The sequence below is a fragment of the Trachypithecus francoisi genome, unplaced genomic scaffold, assembly GCF_009764315.1.
Source record: "Trachypithecus francoisi isolate TF-2019V2 unplaced genomic scaffold, Tfra_2.0 Lachesis_group12, whole genome shotgun sequence".
Taxonomy (NCBI): domain Eukaryota; kingdom Metazoa; phylum Chordata; class Mammalia; order Primates; family Cercopithecidae; genus Trachypithecus; species Trachypithecus francoisi.
In genome coordinates, this window is record NW_022681457.1 from 87097065 (window position 1) to 87118832 (window position 21768).

General features: G+C 48.1%; 3 protein-coding genes and 1 pseudogene across 5 annotated transcripts in view; 1 reads left to right on the plus strand and 3 right to left on the minus strand.

Moving 5' to 3' along the window:
* GNL2 (G protein nucleolar 2) overlaps positions 1-10380 on the plus strand; it is a 31386-nt gene extending 21006 nt beyond the window's left edge. For both annotated transcript variants that reach the window (XM_033227069.1, XM_033227070.1), the window contains exons 11-16: positions 503-661; positions 870-983; positions 7588-8039; positions 8533-8615; positions 9125-9216; positions 10189-10380. In XM_033227069.1, the coding sequence (XP_033082960.1) occupies positions 503-661; positions 870-983; positions 7588-8039; positions 8533-8615; positions 9125-9216; positions 10189-10341 (1053 nt within the window). In that variant the 3' untranslated portion in view covers positions 10342-10380. The remainder of the gene's footprint in view (positions 1-502; positions 662-869; positions 984-7587; positions 8040-8532; positions 8616-9124; positions 9217-10188) is intronic.
* LOC117092856 (60S ribosomal protein L18a-like) lies at positions 3890-4510 on the minus strand. Its single transcript, XM_033227072.1, has one exon. It carries the CDS (start codon positions 4466-4468, stop codon positions 3938-3940), a length of 531 nt encoding a protein of 176 aa, XP_033082963.1. The 5' UTR covers positions 4469-4510; the 3' UTR covers positions 3890-3937.
* DNALI1 (dynein axonemal light intermediate chain 1) lies at positions 10339-21101 on the minus strand. Of its 2 annotated transcripts, none has more exons than XR_004440937.1 (6): positions 20937-21101; positions 20258-20403; positions 18020-18189; positions 15768-15942; positions 15250-15414; positions 10339-12162 (listed from the first exon to the last, which is right to left on the minus strand). XR_004440937.1 is itself a non-coding variant. In XM_033227071.1 (6 exons), exons 1-6 carry the CDS (start codon positions 21081-21083, stop codon positions 12127-12129), a joined length of 843 nt encoding a protein of 280 aa, XP_033082962.1. In that variant the 5' UTR covers positions 21084-21101; the 3' UTR covers positions 10339-12126. The 2 variants fall into 2 exon arrangements, 1 of the variants encoding a protein (XP_033082962.1); XM_033227071.1 differs by having other exon boundaries at positions 15764-15942.
* A 359-nt stretch (positions 21102-21460) lies between these two features.
* Positions 21461-21768, minus strand: LOC117092857 (annotated as a pseudogene).

Below are 21768 nucleotides of genomic sequence, written 5' to 3' on the forward strand. Positions count from 1 at the left end.
CAATAATTAATCTTCGTGGGTTTATGGGTTGAGTCATTTTGGAACCCAGTCATTTCCTCACTTGTTTCTGAGTACGACCGAAAACTATAAATGGTTCCACTTAACCTTGACCATGCTTCTGGCTATACATCCTGTGCACATTCCTCCTCTCCTTTCTTAAACTATTCCATCCTTTTTGTGTCCTGGGATGGGCAGGCTTTTAACCATTTCTGCAAGTGAGTAACATGAAGCATTCCAAGTTTAAACTGTTTGTGGCAGCCACACAGTTAGTTTGTGGTGAGTGGGGATTAAAGCTGAGTTCTGGGCTCTGTGGCTATGGTCAGCTTTCAGCAGTGCTCCTTGCAGCCGACCATGTCTAGCCACCTCAGAGACAGGCTCCTGCCAGTCTCCACTAGCTTTGTGATGTTGAAATCTATTTTCAAATAGTGCTGCGAAGGACAGTGGGAACTTCACTGCTTCCACAGCAAAGTTTGTAAATGGGAGATTTCCTATTAACATTTAGGTTCAAGTGGAAAAAATTAAGAGTCCTGAAGACCACATTGGTGCTGTACTTGAACGAGCAAAGCCAGAATATATCAGCAAAACTTACAAGATTGATTCTTGGGAGAATGCTGAGGACTTTCTTGAGAAGCTCGCTTTCCGGACTGGGAAGTTACTAAAGGTGAGCCAGCGTTTGTGAGAATTTAGACTGATACCTGTTGCAGGCATATATGTATATGATATGGGCCTTTTTTTGGTATGCATGTATGAAAAGTGTGAAACTTGTCACTTAAGTGATAATGAACCCCTGGGACAACTGAAATACCCTCAAAGTGGTAGGTGGTTTTGGTCCTTTGAATTTAATTGGGAATCTCTTCGTGACCTTTCAGGGTGGAGAGCCCGACTTGCAGACTGTGGGTAAAATGGTCCTCAATGACTGGCAGAGGGGCCGGATTCCTTTCTTTGTCAAGCCACCCAATGCAGAGCCACCTGTGGCCCCCCAGGTAAGAGCAGGGTGGGCCCACCTCTGGGGAGCATGGGTCCTAACCTAGATTTGGTGTAGCTTGTGATTGCCTCTCTTCATAGAGCATGTTTTCATTCAGGTGCAGTGTCTCTTATTTTATTATTTTTTAAAATATATAAAAATATTTTTGGGGCCAGGCACGGTAACTCACACCTGTAATCCCAGCACTTTGGGAGGCCGAGGTGGGTGGATCACAAGGTCAGGAGTTCGAGACCAACCTGACCAATATGGTGAAACCCTGTCCCTACTAAAAATACAAAAATTAACCCAGCGTGGTGGCAGACGCTTGTAGTCCCAGGTACTTGGGAGGCTGAGGCAGGACAGTTGCTTGAATCTGGGAGGCAGAAGTTGCTGTGAGCCAAGATCGTGCCACTGCACTCTAGCCTGGGCCACAGAGGGAGACTCCATCTCAAAAAAATTAAAAAAAACTTTTTTTTGAGGATGAAGCACTGTTTGGGAGCCACTGCTGGCCCACGGTGATCACTCCACCCTCTCTCATTCTAGAGTGCCAGTGCCATGGCCTTGCTAGGGGGTGCATTTGGAGACTAATAAATAGACATATGAGAGAAGACCAAGCTTAGATACTAGTCTTCAGGGCCTTGGAAAAAGAGGGCTCATTAAATAATAAGTGATCTTCTGGTACCTGTATCTTTTCTTATGCTTAAAAAACAGAATCATTGCTAAGATTGATTTGTTTAAGAAACATTTATTAGCATCGACTGTGTGCCAGGCACAGGTAATATGGGAATGAAAAACAGCCCTGGCCCTCAAAAAGCCTGTGATCCAGTGAGAAAGGAGAGTGGTACTATTGATAGTTGGAGAAAGAAGTCTGATGGCTGGGGCCAGAAGCTCTCTTACTATCCCCATTCCCTCACCCTGGCAGTGGACTGCCAGAAGGCTCAACATTAACGTTTTGCCTTTCTAGTTCTAGGACCTTTTTCAGAACCCAGCCAAGTCTCTTGAAATGGTGGCTTCAAATTTTGCATCTATGCTTGCTAGTGTCATTGGGTCCGTACAGTTCTGGTTTCCTCTTGCCTGACTCCATTCCAAGTTGCAGTGCAGCTAGGTATTTTCAGTTGAATGTATTCTGCAGCATTTGAAAGTTAGCCTGAGCCGGGCGCAGTGGCTCATGCCTGTAATCCCAGCACTTTGGGAGGCCGAGGCAGGTGGATCACTAGGTCAGGAGTTCGAGACCATCCTGGCTTACACGGTGAAACCCTGTCTCTACTAAAAATACAAAAAATTAGCTGAGCGTGGTGGCGGGCGCCTGTAGTCCCAGCTAGTCGGCAAACTGAGGCAGGAGAATAGCGTGAACCCAGGAGGCGGAGCTTGCAGTGAGACGAGATCACACCACTGCATTCCAGCCTGGGTGACAGAGCAAGACTCTGTCTCAAAAAAAAAAAAAAAAAAGAACGCCTGAAACTGAGCTTAATTGACTTTCTTCCTTCTCCCTGCCCAAACCATCAGACAACCAAGTAAAAGTTTCTCTCTCTCTTCATGTGTATTGCATAATTCATTCATTCGTTCATTCACCAATACATTCACTCAACAATCCCATATTGAGTGTCTCTATTGGCCACAGACTCTTCTGGGTACTGGTGGTGCTGTGGTGAGAAGCTGACAGCAGCTGCACATACATTCCAGCAAGGGAGTGTGTGGTTTCTTCTGACACCAAATACATATTTTTTTTCCATACCAGTTCTGCAGTTCCAGAAACCAGGTGAGTGTCCCGACAGTTCAGTTCAGTCATGACACTAACTCCCAGAGTTAGCACAGACCCCACAAGTTAAGGCCTAGGCCCCCTGCTTCAGATGGCAGCTGTGGGCTATCTACATTTATGCCCAGGTAACTACAAATTCCAGGGTTCTGGAGTTCGATAATTTGCCAGAAGGACTCCCAGAACCCAGGAAAGTGCCGTGTTTACAATTAACAGTGTATTATACAGGATGAAGCTCAGTCACAGCCAATGGAAGAGGTGCACAGGGTAAGGCATGGGGAAGAGGGACAGAACTTCCGTGCCCTCCCCGCACATTGATGTGTTCAGCAACCCAGAGCTTTCCAAACCCCATCATGTAGGGGTTTTTATGGTGATTTCATTACATAGACATGACTGATTAAATCTGTGGCAGTTGGTGATAGGCTTAATTTCCAGTCTCCCTTCTCACTTCTGAGCGGCTGAAAGCACCAACCATGTGGTCAACTGCTTGGTCTTTCTGGTGACCAGCGCATCCCCCATCCTGAAGCTATCTAGGGGTCCATCATGAGTCACCACATTAGCATCAACTCGGGTGTGGTGGAAAGGGGCTTGTAACCAATAACAAAAGATACCCATCACTTGGGAAATTCCAAGTGTCTTAGGAGCTCTGTGCCAGGAAGTGTGGTATTTATATCACAGGGAGGCAGTAAGCAGATAAATATATAATGTCAGGAAATCTTGTGTGCTGTGATGAAAACTAAACCAGGCGAAGGGGTTTGGGGGAGATGAGGAGTACTTTGTGTGGGGTGGCCGGGGAAGGCCTCTGAGGCAGTGGCACTTCAGCAGAGCCCTTAATATGAGACAGGAACCATGCTAGTGTCTAGGGAGAATGTTCCAGGCAAGGGGAACAGCGCATCCAGAGCAGCTGGGGCAGGAGTGTGCTCTGTGTGTCCCGATGCTGAAAGGAGGTCACTGTGGCTGGAATGTCATGGGCCAGGGGAGGGTGTCATGGTGGATAACCATTGGAGGGTTTTGAGTTGGCAGCTGGATTCTAGGGTCATTCTGGATGTCTGTATCCCTGCTCTCTTGGGACCCTGTGTGGAAACACTGGCATTGTCTTCAGCCCTTCCTGCATATCTAGTCAGTAAGTGTAGATAAGTAGTTCAGATAATTCTTTTTTTTTTTTTTTTTGTCATTCCTGAGTTTATTTGGGGCACACCCAGGCGAAGGCCCTGCACCTAAAAGAAGGTGTTGGGCCTCTTGGTGGTGAAGCGTGGCTTGTGCTGACGGCGCAGGACCTGGTGGGGCAGCGGGAACTTGATCTTGGAGCCGTGGAACTGCTTGACAGCCGGCCAACGGCACTTGCTGGCTGCGATCTCCTCCACCTTCATGATTTGAATGGAGTGGGCCCGGGCGCGGTGCCGGGCGCCCATGTCTCGGTAGCACTGGGTGACAGCGCCCGCAGTGGTCAGGTCCCGGTATTCCCGGTACACGTTGTGGGTGCTGCTCCGGGAGTCATAGCGCAGCCAGATTCCGAAGTTCTTCACCCGCAGTGGGGACTTCTCAAACACCTGCCCACAGTAGACAATCTCCCCTGAAGACTTCTTCATCTTCTTTAACTGAGATACGAAGTACCAGAAGCGGGACTTAGTGATGACATGATTAGGCGCAAAGATTCGCATGCGGTAGAGGGGCGGTGTGTGGCATTTGGGGGTGGGCAGGCAGCGACCCACCACCTTGTACTCTCGTAGTGTGCCAGAAGCCTTCATGGCGTCCTCTCCGCTCTCGCCGCCGCCAGCAAAAGGAGCCAGATAATTCTTAAGAACTGTTGTAACCGTAGTAGATTTGTTGCCCAGTGCACACAGTAAGTCAATACGCTGAGACACCACCCGGCTGCATCAGAGAAAGAAGTTTAATCATAGGGTCACCAAAGGAGGAGATGGGAAGAATCCTGAAATCCATCTCCACGAAGAGTTTGGAGTTAGGGTTTTTAAAGGGTTTTGGAGTAGGCTGGAGTGAGGATCATTGGTTGGATGAAGTCACGGGACAGGGAGATGAAGAAGCTGTGTTCTCATGCAGATCCCATTTCTCTGGGGATCTTCAAACTGGTTGCTGGAAGTAGGGATCTGAAAAAACATTGTAAGCAATCCTTAAACAAAAACCTGATGATTCCAATGTCAGAGATCTTGCCTGTAGGAACAATGGGGATGCACATCAGTTCTTACGTAGTCTTATGACCCAAATGTCAGAAATCCTATCTGTAGGGACAGTGGGGATGCAAATGATCAGTACCTAGTGTTTCACTACTTTTAGCAACAAGGATATGGGCCAAAGTGCCCCCTAATTAGTGCTTAATTATAATTTCTGTCCAGAACTTGGCAGGTACTTCTTGTCAACCCTTCGGAGGCAGTTTCACTATCATGTGCCTTACTCTGTGATTCTGTTTTTCTCTTTTTGGTTGAGGGCAGAAACTCTTCAGAAACTGAAAGCCAAAAATTGCCCTTCCTAGAAAAATGTATATATAAATTTTGTGTGTGGTTTCCTGCATTTTATAGTTCTGTCCTTATTTAGTGATTTGCCTGGCCACTTTTGACTTGAGAACATCACTTTAAGTTCTGTGAGTTTTTGTTGCAAGGATAAAATGATATTATACATGTGAAACACCAGTAGAAAGCTTGGCACATTTTTGCCTTTGCAGTTACTTAAAGCAGGCCAGTCATTTCAGGGTCCCCAGACTTAATGCTCTTATGAACTCTTCACTCACAGAACTCCCCCTCCTTACCTTATACTCTTGCTTCAAGATGCCTCCTCTTTTAGTCTGTTTTGTGATGCTGTAACAGAATACTGCAGACTGGGTAATTATAATGAGCAGAAATTGTTTTGGCTCATGGTTCTGGAGGCTGGGAAGTCCAGTATCAAGGCACCAGCGTCTGACTAGGGTCATCCCATCATGGAAAGTGGGAGGACAAGAGCAAGCAAGAGAGGGTCAAACTTGCTTTTATAACAAACTCACTCCTTTTTTTTTTTTTTTTTTTTTCTGATGGATTCTTTCTCTGTTGCCCAGGCTGGAGTGCAGTGGCACGATCTTGGCTCACTGCAACCTCCGCCTCCTGGGTTCAAATGATTCTCCTGCCTCAGCCTCCTGAGTAGCTGAGATTACAGGCATGCGCCACCATGCCCAGCTAATTTTTGTATTTTTAGTAGAGGTGGGGTTTCACCATGTTGGCCAAGCTGGTCTTGAACTCCTGATCTTGTGATCCGCCCACCTTGGCCTCCCAAAGTGCTGGGATTATAGGCGTGAGCCACCACATCTGGCCAACAGACTCACTCTTAAAATAACTAACCCGGCCGGGCGCGGTGGCTCAAGCCTGTAATCCCAGCACTTTGGGAGGCCGAGACGGGCGGATCACAAGGTCAGGAGATCGAGACCATCCTGGCTAACACGGTGAAACCCCGTCTCTACTAAAAAATACAAAAAACTAGCCGGGCGAGGTGGTGGGCGCCTGTAGTCCCAGCTACTTGGGAGGCTGAGGCAGGAGAATGGCGTAAACCCGGGAGGTGGAGCTTGCAGTGAGCTGAGATCTGGCCACTGCACTCTAGCCTGGGCGACAGAGCGAGACTCCGTCTCAAAAAAAAAAAAAAAAAAAAAAAAAATACTAACCCACCCCCAAGATCACATTAGTCTATTCATGGGGTGGAGCCCTCATGATCTAATTACCTCTTATTAGGCCTCACTTCCCAACACTTGCTGCATTGGGCATTAAGTTTCTGTATCAGTCCATTTTCATACTGCTATGAAGAAATACCTGTGACAGGTTCATTTATAAAGAAAAAGAGGTTTAATGGACTCACAGTTCCACATGGCTGGGGAGCCTTCACAATCATGGCGGAAGGTGAAGGAGGAACAAAGGTATGTCTTACATGGCATCAGGCAAGAGTGCGTGTGCCAGGAAAATGCCCTTTATAAAACCATCGGATCTCATGAGACTTAACAAGAGCGGCATGGGAAAGACCCGCCCCCATAATTCAGTTACCTCCCACTGGGTCGTTCCCACAACACGTGGGGATTATGGGAACTACAAATCAAGATGAGATTTGGACACAGCCAAACCATACCAGTTTCCAATGTATGAATTTTGGGGGATACTTTAAATCAGAGGACTTCCGGCCGGGCGCGGTGGCTCAAGCCTGTAATCCCAGCACTTTGGGAGGCCGAGACGGGCGGATCACGAGGTCAGGAGATCGAGACCATCCTGGCTAACACGGTGAAACCCCGTCTCTACTAAAAAAATACAAAAAATTAGCCGGGCGAGATGGCGGCGCCTGTAGTCCCAGCTACTCGGGAGGCTGAGGCGAGAGAATGGCGTAAAAAACCCGGGAGGCGGAGCTTGCAGTGAGCTGAGATCCGGCCACTGCACTCCAGCCTGGGCGACAGAGCGAGACTCCGTCTCAAAAAAAAAAAAAAAAAAAAAAAATCAGAGGACTTCCTCAAATGCCTCTCTGTTCTAGTCTTTCACATCCAGCCTGGCCTTCATTTTTATGTAGTTGTTGTGTGATTTTGCATGTGCTTATATCAACAATTCCCTTTGGAAGGTCTAGGGAGCCTTGCTTGTCTGTGGTAAATCATTGGTTGGTTTTAATGGTTTAAATAGTCTTAGTTGGCTCATCCTATGGAACTACATATATATTCCTTTGATCCTAGTACTGGTCTCTGGGCTTAATGTACATTGGTTTAAAAATAGATTAATGAAATGACTCAAATTTGGGTGTTTTCAATACCTTCCCTTAGTCCTGAGAAGAGGACTGTTTAAGAGCAAGGTGTGAGTTCAGAAATTCCATTTTTCATTTTCTGATTCTATTTCTCTCCCCCATTTCCACCCTTTAATAGCTTCCACCCTCCCCATCTTTGGAAGTTGTCCCAGAAGCAGCCCGAAAGAATCCAGGCGAGGAAGTCACAGAAACTGCAGGTGAGGGGTCAGAATCTGTCATTAAGGAAGAAACAGAAGAGAACAGTCACTGTGATACTAACACAGAGATGCAGCAGATTCTCACACGGGTTCGGCAGAACTTTGGTAAAATCAACGTGGTGCCTCAGTTTTCTGGGGATGACCTGGTTCCTGTGGAGGTGTCAGATCTTGAGGAAGAGCTTGAGAGCTTTTCTGATGAAGAGGAGGAGGAACAGGAGCAACAAAGAGATGATGCAGAAGAGTCTTCCTCGGAGCCTGAGGAGGAACATGTGGGAAACGACACCAAAGCCGTTATTAAAGCCCTGGATGAGAAGATTGCCAAATATCAGAAGTTTCTAGACAAAGCCAAAGCCAAAAAGTTTTCAGCAGTCAGGTAATATTTTCATCTTCTCACAAATTGCAGATTATTCATTCCTTTCCCAAAACTTTGCCATGAGTACCGGAGCCATATTTTTACATGGGGTTATTGCCATTTGTTTATTTGATTAGGTTTTTTGTTTGTTTGTTTTTTGAGACGGGGTCTCGCTTTGTTGCCTAGACTGGCTTCACTCTCCTGGGCTCAAGCAGTCCTCTCATCTCAGCCTCCTACGTAGCTGGGACTACAGGTGTGCACCACCACATTTGGCTGTTATTGCCATTTTAAAAAAGTGAGCTGTAAATTTTGTAAAATTCAGCTGCCTGCAGCATGAGAAGCTTTAGAAACACCCAGGGAGTTACAAATATGTTGGATGTTAACTTCTTCCACTGGTGATAACTACATGGATAGGAGTGGGGTTTCTTGAGTCTGTGAGTTTGTCGCAGGTCTCCAGCTCAGCATGTGATTCCGGGGAGTGAGAGGAGGAATGTTACTTTGCTTTCTGTTTCAGGATATCCAAGGGACTGAGTGAAAAGATATTTGCAAAACCTGAAGAACAAAGAAAAACGCTGGAAGAACATGTAGATGATACAGGTGAAGATAAATTATTTCAATCATTTAGATATAATTTGCGTCTTTAGAGTTTTGAGAAACCTAAGTTCAGTCTCCAAATTATCTCAGTCATCCACATAAATGTTTGTCATATCTGGCAGATAACTTTAAATTTACATACTGTTATGCAAATTGAATTATCCACTTTTCATTCTGCACATTTTTTAGGATTAAATTGACAATTCAGGAAACTTCCTAGAAAGGGTTCATCATTAACCTTAGAATCCAAGGGTGGGTCCACAGACAAAGAAGAGGGCGTGTTTCCTGCATTTATCCTTTCCTCCATTTGACCATCAGCTTCCACATTGAGAGCATGGCTCAGGGCATCCTGACCTGGTGGCCTCCCCTTGGCCTGCTTTACTCACCTCTCTGCTCACCTGCTCTGTCCACATTGGGTGACCTCCTTCTGATACATCAAGCTTGTTCCCACCATTGGGTTTATAGACAAATTTTCAGTAGAAAATTCCTGTTTGTGTATTGTTTGTATCCAGCACCTTCCAAAAAGGGAAAGAAGCGGAAGGCACAAAGGGAAGAGGAACAGGAACATTCAAATAAAGCTCCCAGGGCGCTTACCTCAAAAGAAGTAAGTGTTGTAGGTCTTAAGTGTGGCCCAAGTAGAGTAAATAGAACCCCAGTTGTCAAGACCCACTGAAACAAATGGTCTAGAGCTGAATCCCAAGAACCCCAGTCCTCGTTGACCTAGTTGAGGTCAGATAAATAGGGTCGGGGCTGGCCCGCTGGATGAAAGTCCTTGAGTCCATGTCATATGTTTTAGGAGTTTTTTTTTTTTTTTTTTTTTTTTTGAGGCGGAGTCTCGCTCTGTCGCCCGGACTGGAGTGCAGTGGCCGGATCTCAGCTCACTGCAAGCTCCGCCTCCCAGGTTTACGCCATTCTCCTGCCTCAGCCTCCCGAGTAGCTGGGACTACAGGCGCCCGCCGCCTCGCCCGGCTAGTTTTTGTATTTTTAGTAGAGACGGGGTTTCACCGTGTTCGCCAGGATGGTCTCGATCTCCTGACCTCGTGATCCGCCCGTCTCAGCCTCGCAAAGTGCTGGGATTACAGGCTTGAGCCACCACGCCCGGCCAGGAGTTTCTAATCAACATCTCCACACCGGTGGACTGTCCTCTAGAGGAGTCAGTTTCTAGTCCCAAGGGAAATGATCCGATGAGCAGATCTGTTTTGGGCAGATCACTGACCTCTGTGAAGGACAGCTTTGGAGCTGAGCTGTTCAGAGCTGGAGAGGGCCTTCTGGGGAGGGGAGTGGTTAGCAGCGCTCAGTCTTGCTGCAGGGGACTTGTCAGGAGTGATGCAGAACAGATTCTCGCATTGGATAAGGGTTGGATCACATGTGGATTTGTAACTTGGAGATTCTTAAGTCACAATGGAAGAGTAACCTTAGGTCTAAGGGGGAGCCCTCCCTCATTAGCACTGCTTCCAGTAGCTGTGGAAGCAGCACGGGAAATAGAACACAGAGATGAGAAGCAGAGACTCCTGTTTTGTGAATGACTTTCAGGATTTTTTTTTTTTCCTTCATCTTTTCTTGCCATTTTTTACAGCGGAGGCGAGCAGTACGGCAGCAACGGCCGAAAAAAGTTGGTGTGCGCTACTATGAAACACACAACGTGAAAAATAGGAACAGGAACAAAAAGAAGACCAATGACTCAGAGGGACAGAAACACAAACGCAAAAAATTCAGACAAAAGCAGTAATGTTTAAAAGGTTTTTATTAAATTATACAAAACATGCAATTAGAAATTGTGTTTTCTTCCTGCCCCATTGGCATTTCTAAGGCCATAACGCCTTTGTTCTGAGGTTTGACAGTTGAAGCCCTTCCCCAGTGCTGGGGAAATCAAGCCTCCGCACCCTTAAGGATTTCAGTGATAAGGGCCTGAAAGTCTAGCACTTCAGGTAGACTGTGGATGAACTAAGAGGTTCATCCAGTCACCCTGTCATATAAATGTCTGACAGAAATAGGGGATGAGGTCTACAAAATGGAAAGGGTGGTATTTCTTTTTTGTTGGTAATGAGTGATTTGGAATAGAAGCATACTGAACTGCAAATGTCAAGGACGTTAGCGTACACGGCCTGGGCTTTGAGATACAAGAAGGCTGGTTGTGGAAGAAATAGGAGAAAGCGGCAGTAATTTCTGCCTCAATGAGTCTGTGAAGTGGACCCACTTACGACACATACATTCCTGTCGTAGAGTCCTGGAACTAGCAGATCTCGTGGAAAGAGTTCTTTCCCATGGAAATGTCAACACAGGCAGGTCATTTGAGTAGAGCCTTAAAATTCCTCAGGATACTGGATCAGGGTAAAAGCTGCCCCTTAGATTCCAGATGAGAATGTGTATGGTGTGTTCAGCTTGGGGAACACAGCTTTTCTTGGGGAACGACAGTGCTTCCATTGTGAGCCTTGAAGCTCACTGGACCCAAGACAGATGACAGATGGAAGCTCTGCTAAGGAGAGCCCCTTCTCGCACCTCTTTCCGGGGAAGCTGAGCATGTTAGTGCCTTTTAGGTAACGTTACTTGTGCAGCCTAACCGAAGGGTGGAAGTTCTCCAGCTTACCACCCTAGCCCATCCTGCCTTGCCCCGAACTAAAGATGTATGTCACTCATTCAGTCTTCTGGGTCTACAAAACCAGGAGAGTGGAAGAGAAATACTAAAATGCAGTTGTCTAGCAGCCATACTCCAATCATTAGTCATTAGACCTGCATTTGGTTACCTCTTCAGTTAATTAACATCACTACTTAGGGGGGTGCAGAGTCAGCGCTTGATTTTCTGCAGGATAAGGGGAACAGATCGGTGCTGGGGGAAGAGCTGAGTTGCAGACAACTCACAAAGGCCACTGTGACTAGTATTCCTTTCTGGCAAACATTTACTTTCTCCAAAGCCATAGGGTTGACTCTGCCGTCGTTTCCTAACGTAGGCAGTCTGAAACCGAGGAGGAAGGGGTTCAGTTGACTGGCAGGTGTGGATAATACATTAGAAAACCAAAGCTCCAAAATGAGTTAGAAATGCATTCGAGCAGGGATAAGAAGACATTAAATAAGGAAGGCCAGAGGCGCAGGAAGCCCAAGTTAAGGTAGAAGATGAATTGTGAACTAAAAGTTTGAGGGGCAGAGAAGCAGATTCATTTGGCCAGAAGTAAGTATTGGTATAGAGTGATGACAAGATAGCAGTTACTTTCTTAGAATTTGAGCTGGCAGATCCCAAGGCTGACTAGGAAGCCACACACTTAGACTAACAGGGCCACACCATCTTTCATTGCCCAGATGAAAGGAGACTGGCTGGCAGACCTTAGGTGTTTCATGACATTGGAGCAATAGTGTGACTTCTGACAAATACCTAGGTGGTGGTTAGGGGAGGGTGTAGCTTGTTCACTCAGGAAACTAGCTTTTTATTACAAAGGGCTTATGATGATTTTATTGGCTGCCAGAGGAACATAGTAAATAACTCCCAAGTGTCTTGTTGGAAATTATCATGTGGAAATTATCACTTCTTTGGTGCAATAATGCCTTCCAGTTGGGCCTGAAAAACAAAAACAAACTCCATTAATACTTGAAACTTGCAGCCTGATACAAATAGCTAAGAGGTGATAAAAGTCTGGGAAGAATAATCCAAATGCTGTCACTCCAAGCGTTCTTTTTCCCCTTGATCCCCAAATCCATATTTTCTAGATTAGCTAATTTCTGGCTTGGCATACAGTCTTAGTACATGAGGAGATGCCAGAGCTGTCCTGGTTTCCACACAATAATGGCTCCGGGTATGATATAAAGCATTGACAAGGATATTGAATGCATTGTTGTAAGGGCTTTTCATGGCTCAGATTTCAGGCCAGAATATGTCTGCTAAGTTAAATATTTAGCTCTCTGGCCGGGCACAGTGGCTCATGCCTGTAATCCCAGCACTTTGGGAGGCTGAGGCGGGTGGATCACGAAGTCAGGAGATTGAGACCATCCTGGCTAACACGGTGAAACCCCGTCTCTACTAAAAATACAAAACTTAGCTGGGCGTGGTGGCAGGCGTCTGTAGTCCCAGCTACTCCAGAGGCTGAGGCAGGAGAATAGCATGAACCCGAGAGGAGGGGCTTGGAGTGAGCCGAGATCACACCACTGCACTCCAGCCTGGGTGACAGAGTGAGACTCCATCTCAAAAAAAAAAAAAAAAAAAAAAAAAAAAATTGGCTCTCTTGTTTAACATCCTGGGAGTTCTGCTGGGACCAGAGGTTTGAGAAACAGCAAATTTTCAGCCACTGAGACAACTGGACACCTAATTAGAGAAATGCTGCCAGTGAATACAGAGCTGTCCCTTTTTTTGGGGGGGGTGCAGGTGGGGAACGGAGTTTTGCTCTTGTCGCCCAGGCTGGAGCGTGATGGCATGATCTCGGTTCACTACAACCTCTGCCTCCCGGGTTCAAGTGATTCTCCTGCCTCAGCCTCCTGAGTAGCTGGGATTATCGGCGCACATCACCACGCCCAGCTACTTTTCATATTTTTAGTAGAAATGGGGTTTCACCATGTTGGCCAGGCTGGTCTCAAACTCCTGACCTCAGGTGATCCACCCACCTCGGCCTCCTGAAGTGCTGGGATTACACGTGTGAGCCACCACACCCTGCCAGAGCTTTCCCTCTTTACGTAAAGCTTAAGACACTTGGGAGTTATTTACTATGTTCCTCTGGCAGCCAATAAAATAATACTGGACAGATCTGTAGGTAGGTCTAGCCTGGGGACAGCAAAGCTGCTTTATTTGCAATTGCAGTTTTGAGCCAATAAAAACAGCTCACTTTCTGTGTTACACGCCTGTAATTCCAGCACTCTGGGAGGCCAAGGTGGGCGGATCACGTGAGATCAGGAGTTCATGACCAGCCTGGCCAACATGGTGAAACCCTATCTCTATTCAAAATACAGAAATTTGCTAGGCATGCTGGCACATGTCTGTAATCCCAACTACTTGGGAGGCTGAGGTAGGAGAATGCTCGAACATGGGAGGTAGAGGTTGCAGTGAGCCAAGATTGCACTCCAGCCTGGGCAACAAGAGTGAAGCTCTGTCTAAAAAAAAAAAAAAAAGGCTGGACACGGTGGCTCATACCTGTAATCCCAGCACTTTGGGAGGCTGAGGCAGGTGGATCACCTGAGGTCAGGTGTTCGAGACCAGCCTGGCCAACATGGTGAAACCCCATCTCTACTAAAAATACAAAAAATTAGCCAGGCATGGTGGTGGGCGCCTATAATCCCAGCTACTCGGGAGGCTGACGCAGGAGAATCGCTTCAACCCGGGAGGCAGAGGTTTGCAATGAGTCGAGATCATGCCATTGCACTCCAGCCTGGGCAACAAGAGCAAAACTCTGTCTCAAAAAAAAAAAAAAAAAATTTTTTTAAATGCCCACTTCTAAAGAATCTTTTGCTTTTAAATGTCAGAAATATGGTAAGGTATTTGGTTTGCTCTTGTTGCTAATCCAGGACGAACTGGGGAACTCAGGCTTGTGAAAAAGAAATATGGCAGTTAAGGAAAGCAGCCTCAGAGGCTGCTAAGGAAGCAGATTCATCTATGGCTGTGAAAGTTTCTTGCTTTTCTTTTTGTTTAACTTTTCAGCAACAAGAAAAGTTCCAGTAGTGGTTAATAGAAAGCCTTCTTTATTGCAAATGGCCAGTCCTGCTGGTGTGTAGACCTAACAAGCCTGCCAATGTCAAGACCATAAGGTTTCTATCTGAGTCTAGGGAGGAGAGGGAGATCCATCCAGGGTCCTTTGGGCAGGGCCGTGGGAGAAAGCCACTAAATGTCAGTAGGCCATCTCTCCAGAACAGTGATGCTTAAACTTTTGCAAACATTAGAATCACCTGAGACCTTGTTAAAGCACATTGCTGAACCCCAACCCCAAATTTTCTGATTCGGTAGATCTGGGGTGGGTCCAATAATTTGTCTTGCTTCATTTGCCAGGTGAGGATGATGCTGGTCTGGGGCCTACCTTTTGAGAACCTTTGGACCAAACAGCTGGGAGGTGCAGTGCCGGTAGCATGGCCTCCTGCCCAGCTGTGTCCAGCAGCCCCCTCCTTCCCATGACCTCAGCTAGATAAAAGACCACTGCTGGCACTGGGCTTCGAGGAAGAGCACCTATGCCTGGGTTCCCCGACCACATTCCTGGGGAAGGTTTCTGATTTGAAATGGTTCTTCCTCTCAAAGGGCCCTGCTGCCCACTGGTTCTGACTTCTTCCCTGGTTATGCCCTAAAACAGTCCCTCAGAGGAGACAGCCATGGGACAGCACTACCACGCAAGCCAGCTGGAGCTCTGCTCTCCCCCAGCATACCAGCTTCCAGGGGAACGGAGTTTCACTTTTTGCCATATCCACCTCTTCCTTGAGGATGGGCAACTTTTTTCCAGGGGGAAGAATCCTCCACTGGAGAGCCAGGCTGAGGCGCCTCAGAGATTTGGAGTTGAGCATAGAGACCCCCTCTGGAGCCCTCCCCTTCTCCCACCACCAAAGTCAGCTTCCTTTATTCTTTGGCAGTGCATGTGGACAAACATTTAAAAGCCATGGAAAAGGAACCGAATGCCTGGCCCGTGGGGCTAGGTCTCGGGGCGGTGGGCACCTCCACCCCAGCCTGCGCGTTGATTACCTTCAGCTGCTGATTCGTCCGCTTTAGGAACTGAATCTCCTCATTGTGCTTCTTCTCCTCCACCTGCCGCCTCTCGCTCTCCCGCTTCTCGGTGGCTTCACATTTTGCCTTCTGCTCGTTCACTTGCCTCTCCAGGTCTCTCTTTTCCGTCTCCAATTCTGCAATCTGAGGAGAGAATGACCAGTCATCCTGGGATGTCGCCAGGTGAATGGAATGGTGTGAGCCTGGGTGGAAGGGACATGGGACATAAGACATTGCCAGGGTATATACTGCCACCCGGTGGGAGGTCGGTGCCTGGCATGGAGCGTCCACAGTGGAGACAACTCTGCCAAGACCACCAGGCTGGCCATCATACTCAACCAGGGGTCCCTCACTGAGGTGATGCAGGTCCAAGTGTCGTGACTGTCAGGAGAGCACCTTAGGAGGCCAGAATGTAGTGCTGGAATGATAAGCACGTAGCCCTGAGGTTTACAGAAGAGACAGGGGGCCAAGGGTCACGGTAAACCCCACTCACTTTCCTCTCCATGTCTGACTTCCCCTGCTCAGCCTGCAGTGCCTTCCTCATGCCAAACGCCACGCTGCTCTCGTACAGGGTCTGGTAGGCAGCAATGGTCATGCGGATCTCGTCCCGGACTCGCAGCAGCAGCAGCCCCCTCTCCGCACAGTTGATGGTGACCTCCCGGATCAACTCATCTTCCAATGCACACACACCATGAGATCAGACAGGGCGTGGGGAGGGGGCTTGCACTATGTCTACTGCAAACACCCTTCCTCTTGGGAAGGACATTAGGGTGTTCTCGCTTGGAGACAAAGTACAAAGCCTCAGAGAAGGGCCTCAAGGAGGCTGCCTTCAGTGGCCCAAAGAGCCTTGCCATATAGTGACTCCAGAGTGAACTTGGCACTTGTGAGTAGCACAGAGTCAGCAAACCTGGGTCGTCCAGGGCAAAGGAAACAAGAGGCTCTGGTTTGTTTACAGCACTGGGTCCCCTCCCTTCTGGCCTTTGGTAAAAACTGGTTACTATTCGAAAAAACCTGACTTTTTCTGTTTAAAGATGGCAGCTGTTTTAAAGCAGCTGGGACATCCTGCGTGCCCCCTTGGCTGCATTGGTTTGAGGCTGGAAACGGCAACGTCTAGAGCTTGCCCGCCTATCTCCCCATAAATGCTGACCTGGAGGGCGAAGCGTAACAACACACGGATGGGGGAGCCTGCTAAACCCTGCAGCTGCCTGAGAGTTTGAAGGTGGTTTGCAGATCGGCATCCCTAAGAGCCAGTGAGACTGGGCTGGGGGACAGCCATTTGACACCAGCACTCAAGGAGGTGCATCTTAAATCTCTCGTGTCTGTCGGTTAACAACAAATCACAATATTTTTCTGGACCAAGGGCCAGATATTCATGGATGGATGGATGTAAATACTGAACATTAATCTTTCTGACTAAAAAATTAGCACATGCTTATTATAGAAATCTTTGGGAAAACAGATAGAAGTTCTTGTTTTACTCCAAACATCTGCTAAGGGGTGAGGAACGCAAGTTGCCAAGAATACAGTGGCTGGCAGCTGGAGGACTTGTAGAAGAGGTGGGGCTGGTGTAGGGAAAAGAAAGAGAGATCAGACTGTGACTGTGTCTATGTAGAAAAGAAAAGCATAAGAAACTCCATTTTGACCTGTACCCTGAACAATTGCTTTGCCCTGAGATGCTGTTAATCTGTAACTCTGCCCCAACCTTGAGCTCACAGAAACATGTGTTGCATGGAATCAAGGTTTAAGGGATGTAGGGCTGTGTAGGATATGCCTTGTTAACAAAATGTTTACAGGCAGTATGCTTGGTAAAAGTCATCACCATTCTCCATTCTCGATAAATCAGGGGCACAATGCGCTACGGAAAGCTGTGCAGGGAGGTCCAGGGCAGGGACCTCTGCCCTGGAAAGCCGGATGTTGTCCAAGGTTTCTCCCCATGTGATAGCCTGAAATACGGCCTCATGGGATGGGAAAGACCTGACTGTCCCTCAACCCAACACCCGTGAAGGGTCTGTGCTGTGGAGGATTAGTAAAAGAGGAAGGGCTCTTGCCGTTGAGGTAAGACAAAAGCCTCTGTCTCCTGCCTGCCCCTGGGAACTGAATGTCTCGGTGTAAAACCCGATTGTACATTTGTTCTATTCTGAGATAGGAGAAAAATCGCCCTGTGGTGGGAGGCAAGACATGTTGGCCACAACACTGATCTATTACTCTTTAGATGTTTGGGTGGAGCGAAGCATAAATCTGGCCTACGTGCACATCCAGGCATAGTACCTTCCCTTGAACTTATTTGTGACACAGATTCCTTTGCTCACATGTTTTCTTGCTGGCCTTCTCCCCACTATCACCCTGTTCTCCTGCCGCATTCCTCTTGCTGAGATAGTGAAAATAGTAATCAATAAATACTGAGGAAACTCAGAGACCGGTGCTGGTGCGGGTCCTCCGTATGCTGAGCACTGGTCCCCTGGGCCCACTTTTCTTTCTCTATACTTTGTCTCAGTGTCTTATTTCTTTTCTCAGTCTCTTGTCCTGCCTGACGAGAGATACCCACAGGTGTGGAGGGGCTGACCCCCTTCAACTGGGAAGGGAAAGAGGGCAGTTAGCTGTTGCTGGGTGGGTCAGGCAGGGGGAGAAAAGGGGATTCCAGTATGAGATGGGCTCCAGCTCTAGGGTGCTCAGGCCTGGATCTGTGCTGAAGGTGAAGGGAAGGGAGCAGTAGGGTGTGTAGTGTCCATCCCTCACCTGGCTCACTCACCAAAACACTGTGAGTAGAGTTCCCTGCGGACAGGGCAGATGCCTGTTTCCCTGGCCTGCCGCTGCTGCAGCTTTAAGTCTAACTGCTCCTGGAGGTGCACCACGTCCATCCTGGTGCTGGGGGTGCTGGACACCTGCTGGATCCATAGCTGCGTGTCTTCCACCCACTCCCTGTGGCAGACACAGCAAGACTGAGCAAAACCCATTGACTCGAGGGTCCCCAGCACATGACCAGAGAGGGCCCTTTGAACCCTCTGCCTGAGCAGCAGTGAGGGGCAGCTTTGCCACCAACCCAGAATCCTCCATCCCTTGGGATGTGAGGTTCCAAAGCCACACCCGCTATGCCGCCTCCATAGGGACCTCGGGAATGGGTAGGTGGTGGACAATTTCCACCACGGCAACGGGCCTCTGTGAAATAATTCCCCACCATTTCAGATCTTACCCTCCTAACATGTTGAAGACCGATTTATGGTTGTTGCTTGATCTGAACAGTAGGAACTACCCACCAACTTATGGGGTGGGAAACACAGGACATCATGAACCTTGTGTAAGTGAGAAAGAGGCAGATGTGTGTTATCAGGGGTGGGGAGGTTCGTGAAGGTGTGTGCCTGTGTAGGCCCCCACAGTGAACCTTGTGGCAGAGATGGCCAGGTTGTGGAATCACACAGAGGAGGTTTGAAGTGCCATGGGGGAGAGGATTTCTGCATCATTGGTGGGAGGGAATCAACTGAAAAGTTATCCCCATCCTTTGACCTCCACCTCAGAGGAGATGACAGTCTCTCTTTCACTGTTTTCCCTTTTCCTCATAGCCTTACAAACTGTGCTGTCAACTTATTACATAAAAATAGATGAAAAGGCATGTTGCTGCAGAAGAAAAAAGCAAGAAGAGGAGATCATGTTGGACAGGGGTGCTCTGCTATAGTGAATTCTCAAGGAGAGCCTCCTGGAAGAAATGACATCTGAGAAAGACCTGAGTGAAGAAATGAAAGGAACCAGGAGAATATCAAGGGAAGAACATCTTTGGCAGTGAAAACACCAACTGTCAGGGCCCTGTGATGGGAGAGTGAATGAGGCATTTCAGAAATAGCAAGTGAGGGCCGGGCGCGGTGACTCACGCCTATAATCCCAGCACTTTGGGAGGCCAAGCTGCGCAGATCATGAGGTCAGGAGATCAAGACTATCCTGGCTAACACGGTGAAACCCCGTCTCTACTAAAAATACAAAAAACTAGCCGGGCGTGGTGGCGGGCACCTGTAGTCCCAGCTACTCAAGAGGCTGAGGCAGGAGAATGGCATAAACCCAGAAGGCAGAGCTTGCAGTGAGCCGAGATCGCACCATTGCACTCCAGCCTGGGCAACAGAGTGAGACTCCGACTCAAAAAAAAAGTAGCAAGTGAGGCCCCTGTGGATTCAGCACAGTGAACAAGAAACAGAATAATAGGAGATAAGGTCAGGGATATATCATAGGCTAGATCATGCCACATCTTCCAGGCCATTGTAAGGACTTTTGATTTTAGTCTGAGATGGGAAGCCATGAAAGAGCTTTGGGCAGAGACTGGCATGATCTGACTTATGACTTAGGGGCTGTATGGAGGATAGATTTTAGGAGCAGAATGGAAGCAGTGTTTTCAGACAGGAGACCATTGCAGCAGTGCGAGTGGCCACCAGTGACGAGAAGCAAGATGATATGATGGAAGCAGAGGTGGTGAAAAGTGGTTGGATTTGGGAAAGAATTTGAAGGTGGAGCCAAAAGAATGTGATGAAGGATAGGACACATGCTGTGAGAGTGACCAAAAGGAATGAAAGGTGGTTTGAGTCCCTAGTAAAAAGTTCTCAGAAGACGGGGGATGAGCAGACTGGGGGAGGAAGAAATTGCGATTTAGTTTGAATATGTTGAGTTTGAGATGTCTATTAGATATCTTCATGAAGATAATGAGCAAGTAGAAGACTATATGGGCCTGGAGTTTAGTGGAGAGGACAGGGCTGGAAATACACATTTGGGAGCACATAGGTGGTATCTAAAGCCATGAGATTGGGTGACAGCATGCAGGAAACAAGGGTAGATTGAGAAGAGGTCTCCCACCAGCGTGCCAGGATCCAGCCATATGTAAGTTCTAGGAGCTCTGTGATACTGAGAGAAAACCCCAGACAGGAACAGGGCAGAGTGCCTCCTCCCACACTCCCAAAATCCACGATGCAAAGCCTAGGCCTTCTCCCAGCCACTGCTCCTACTTTCTTACCTTGGGGGTAGTATGGCATTCAAGATTTCTTCTGCCTGCTTTGTAGGATCTGGGACACAGGGAGCTGAGGGGAGGTTGGTCTTGGGTAGCTGTGGGGCTGAACCTGAAGGTCCAGGCTGCTGGGGGCTGACTTTCAGTAGCCGAGCCTGAGATGAAGGCACAGGTGAGGGCAGGAAATGGTTCAGGAGCTCAGCTCCACACATCCCCAACCTGTAGATTGCTCCAGGTCTTCTGCACAGTTCTCCCCTTTTCCTAGCCTACTTTGGGTCGGTCTTCTCAGCAGAAATTATGTCACAGAGCTGAAGGACGCCATGAAGTCTGGTCCCAACTCAATGCTTGAACAAGTGTTTCTGGCATATGTGCTCAGGCATGGGCTTTCACATCTCTGGTGATGGGGAAATCACTACCTCATCTATTCTTGGATCCGGGTACCATGAAGAAGAGTGAGCCCCATCCATCTCCCTGTGATCTCCTTCCCCATCCTAAATCTGCCCTCTGGGGTCACATCCAACATCTGGGCTTCCTATACAATCCTCTCACCCTCCTTCTCCGACTTCCCAATTCCTTTTACTCCCAGTCGCTGCAATCCCTGTCCCTTGAGATTGCTGACCCTCAGTGAGGGAACGTGTCTTTCCCCATTGGAGTTTCGAGGCTTTGTCCCCTGAGCCCCCGTCCTCACCTTGGGGCTCCGTTTCTCCGTGTTCCGGCTCACCAGTACAGGGGTGTCATACTTGAGCAAAGAATCTGCGGGGGGAATCATGGCGGCAGCAAGAGTAGCAGCCCAGCAGCTGCCGCGTCCAGTGTGGGCCTTGTTTGCCGTCACCATGGAAACCGCCCCTCACTCCCGCCCCCGCGCTTCTTGGCCTGGGCGGAGCTTCGAAGTGGGGCGGGGCCAACAACGGGCGAGTTTCATTCTGTTCGTCCTGGGCGGAAACCTCTTGTTCCTGGCTTCTTAGGCCTTCTGCTCACCGGTTCGTCCCTGTACTCTTGGAAGCAAGGAAAACGGCGGTTCGAGTCCCTGCGCTGCGTCTAGCTCGCGATTTGAATGAAGTGGGCAGATCACCTTTGCCGTGCCCCAATGTTGTCACCTGAAAAACAGGAGCCATCTCCTGACTCCTCAAGAAGGATTAAGGGACAATTCCCAAAGGAAGTCATCTGGAGTTCCTAGGTTTTTTGAAGGGTTTTTTTTTGTTGTTGTTGTTCCCAAAATGTGTTTATTGAGATTGTTTCCCACTCATCTTGATTCAGGGTGCTTTTAGTGCTGCTTCCTCCTGAAGGAACATCCTTCTGTATGCCTTACTTTTCCTCTCCTAGGCTGGCAGAGGACAGTGGAGCAGCCAACACACAAAACTGCCGTTTGTGCATGGCTAAAGACTGGTGATTTTATAGCATCCTGGGCATTTCACATCCACGAAGTAGGAACTGGGGCTCCGCACCAGGCGTTTCTTTTTGTGTTTCCTCTTCTCTTCTGGGGAGGGATGAAGGAGATCCTTTGCAAGAGGCATGTTCTC

What these genes read in the sequence shown, in the direction of transcription:
- LOC117092856 (XM_033227072.1), bottom strand. Translation starts at nt 4,468, where the DNA reads ATGAAGGCTTCTGGCACACTACGAGAGTACAAGGTGGTGGGTCGCTGC.
- DNALI1 (XM_033227071.1), bottom strand. Translation starts at nt 21,083, where the DNA reads ATGGTGACGGCAAACAAGGCCCACACTGGACGCGGCAGCTGCTGGGCT. An exon ending in CGGAGAAACGGAGCCCCAAG is followed by an intron (nt 20,404 to 20,936) that starts GTGAGGACGGGG and finishes CCTTCATCTCAG; the next exon opens with GCTCGGCTACTGAAAGTCAG. An exon ending in AGTCAGACATGGAGAGGAAA is followed by an intron (nt 15,415 to 15,763) that starts GTGAGTGGGGTT and finishes TTCTCTCCTCAG; the next exon opens with ATTGCAGAATTGGAGACGGA.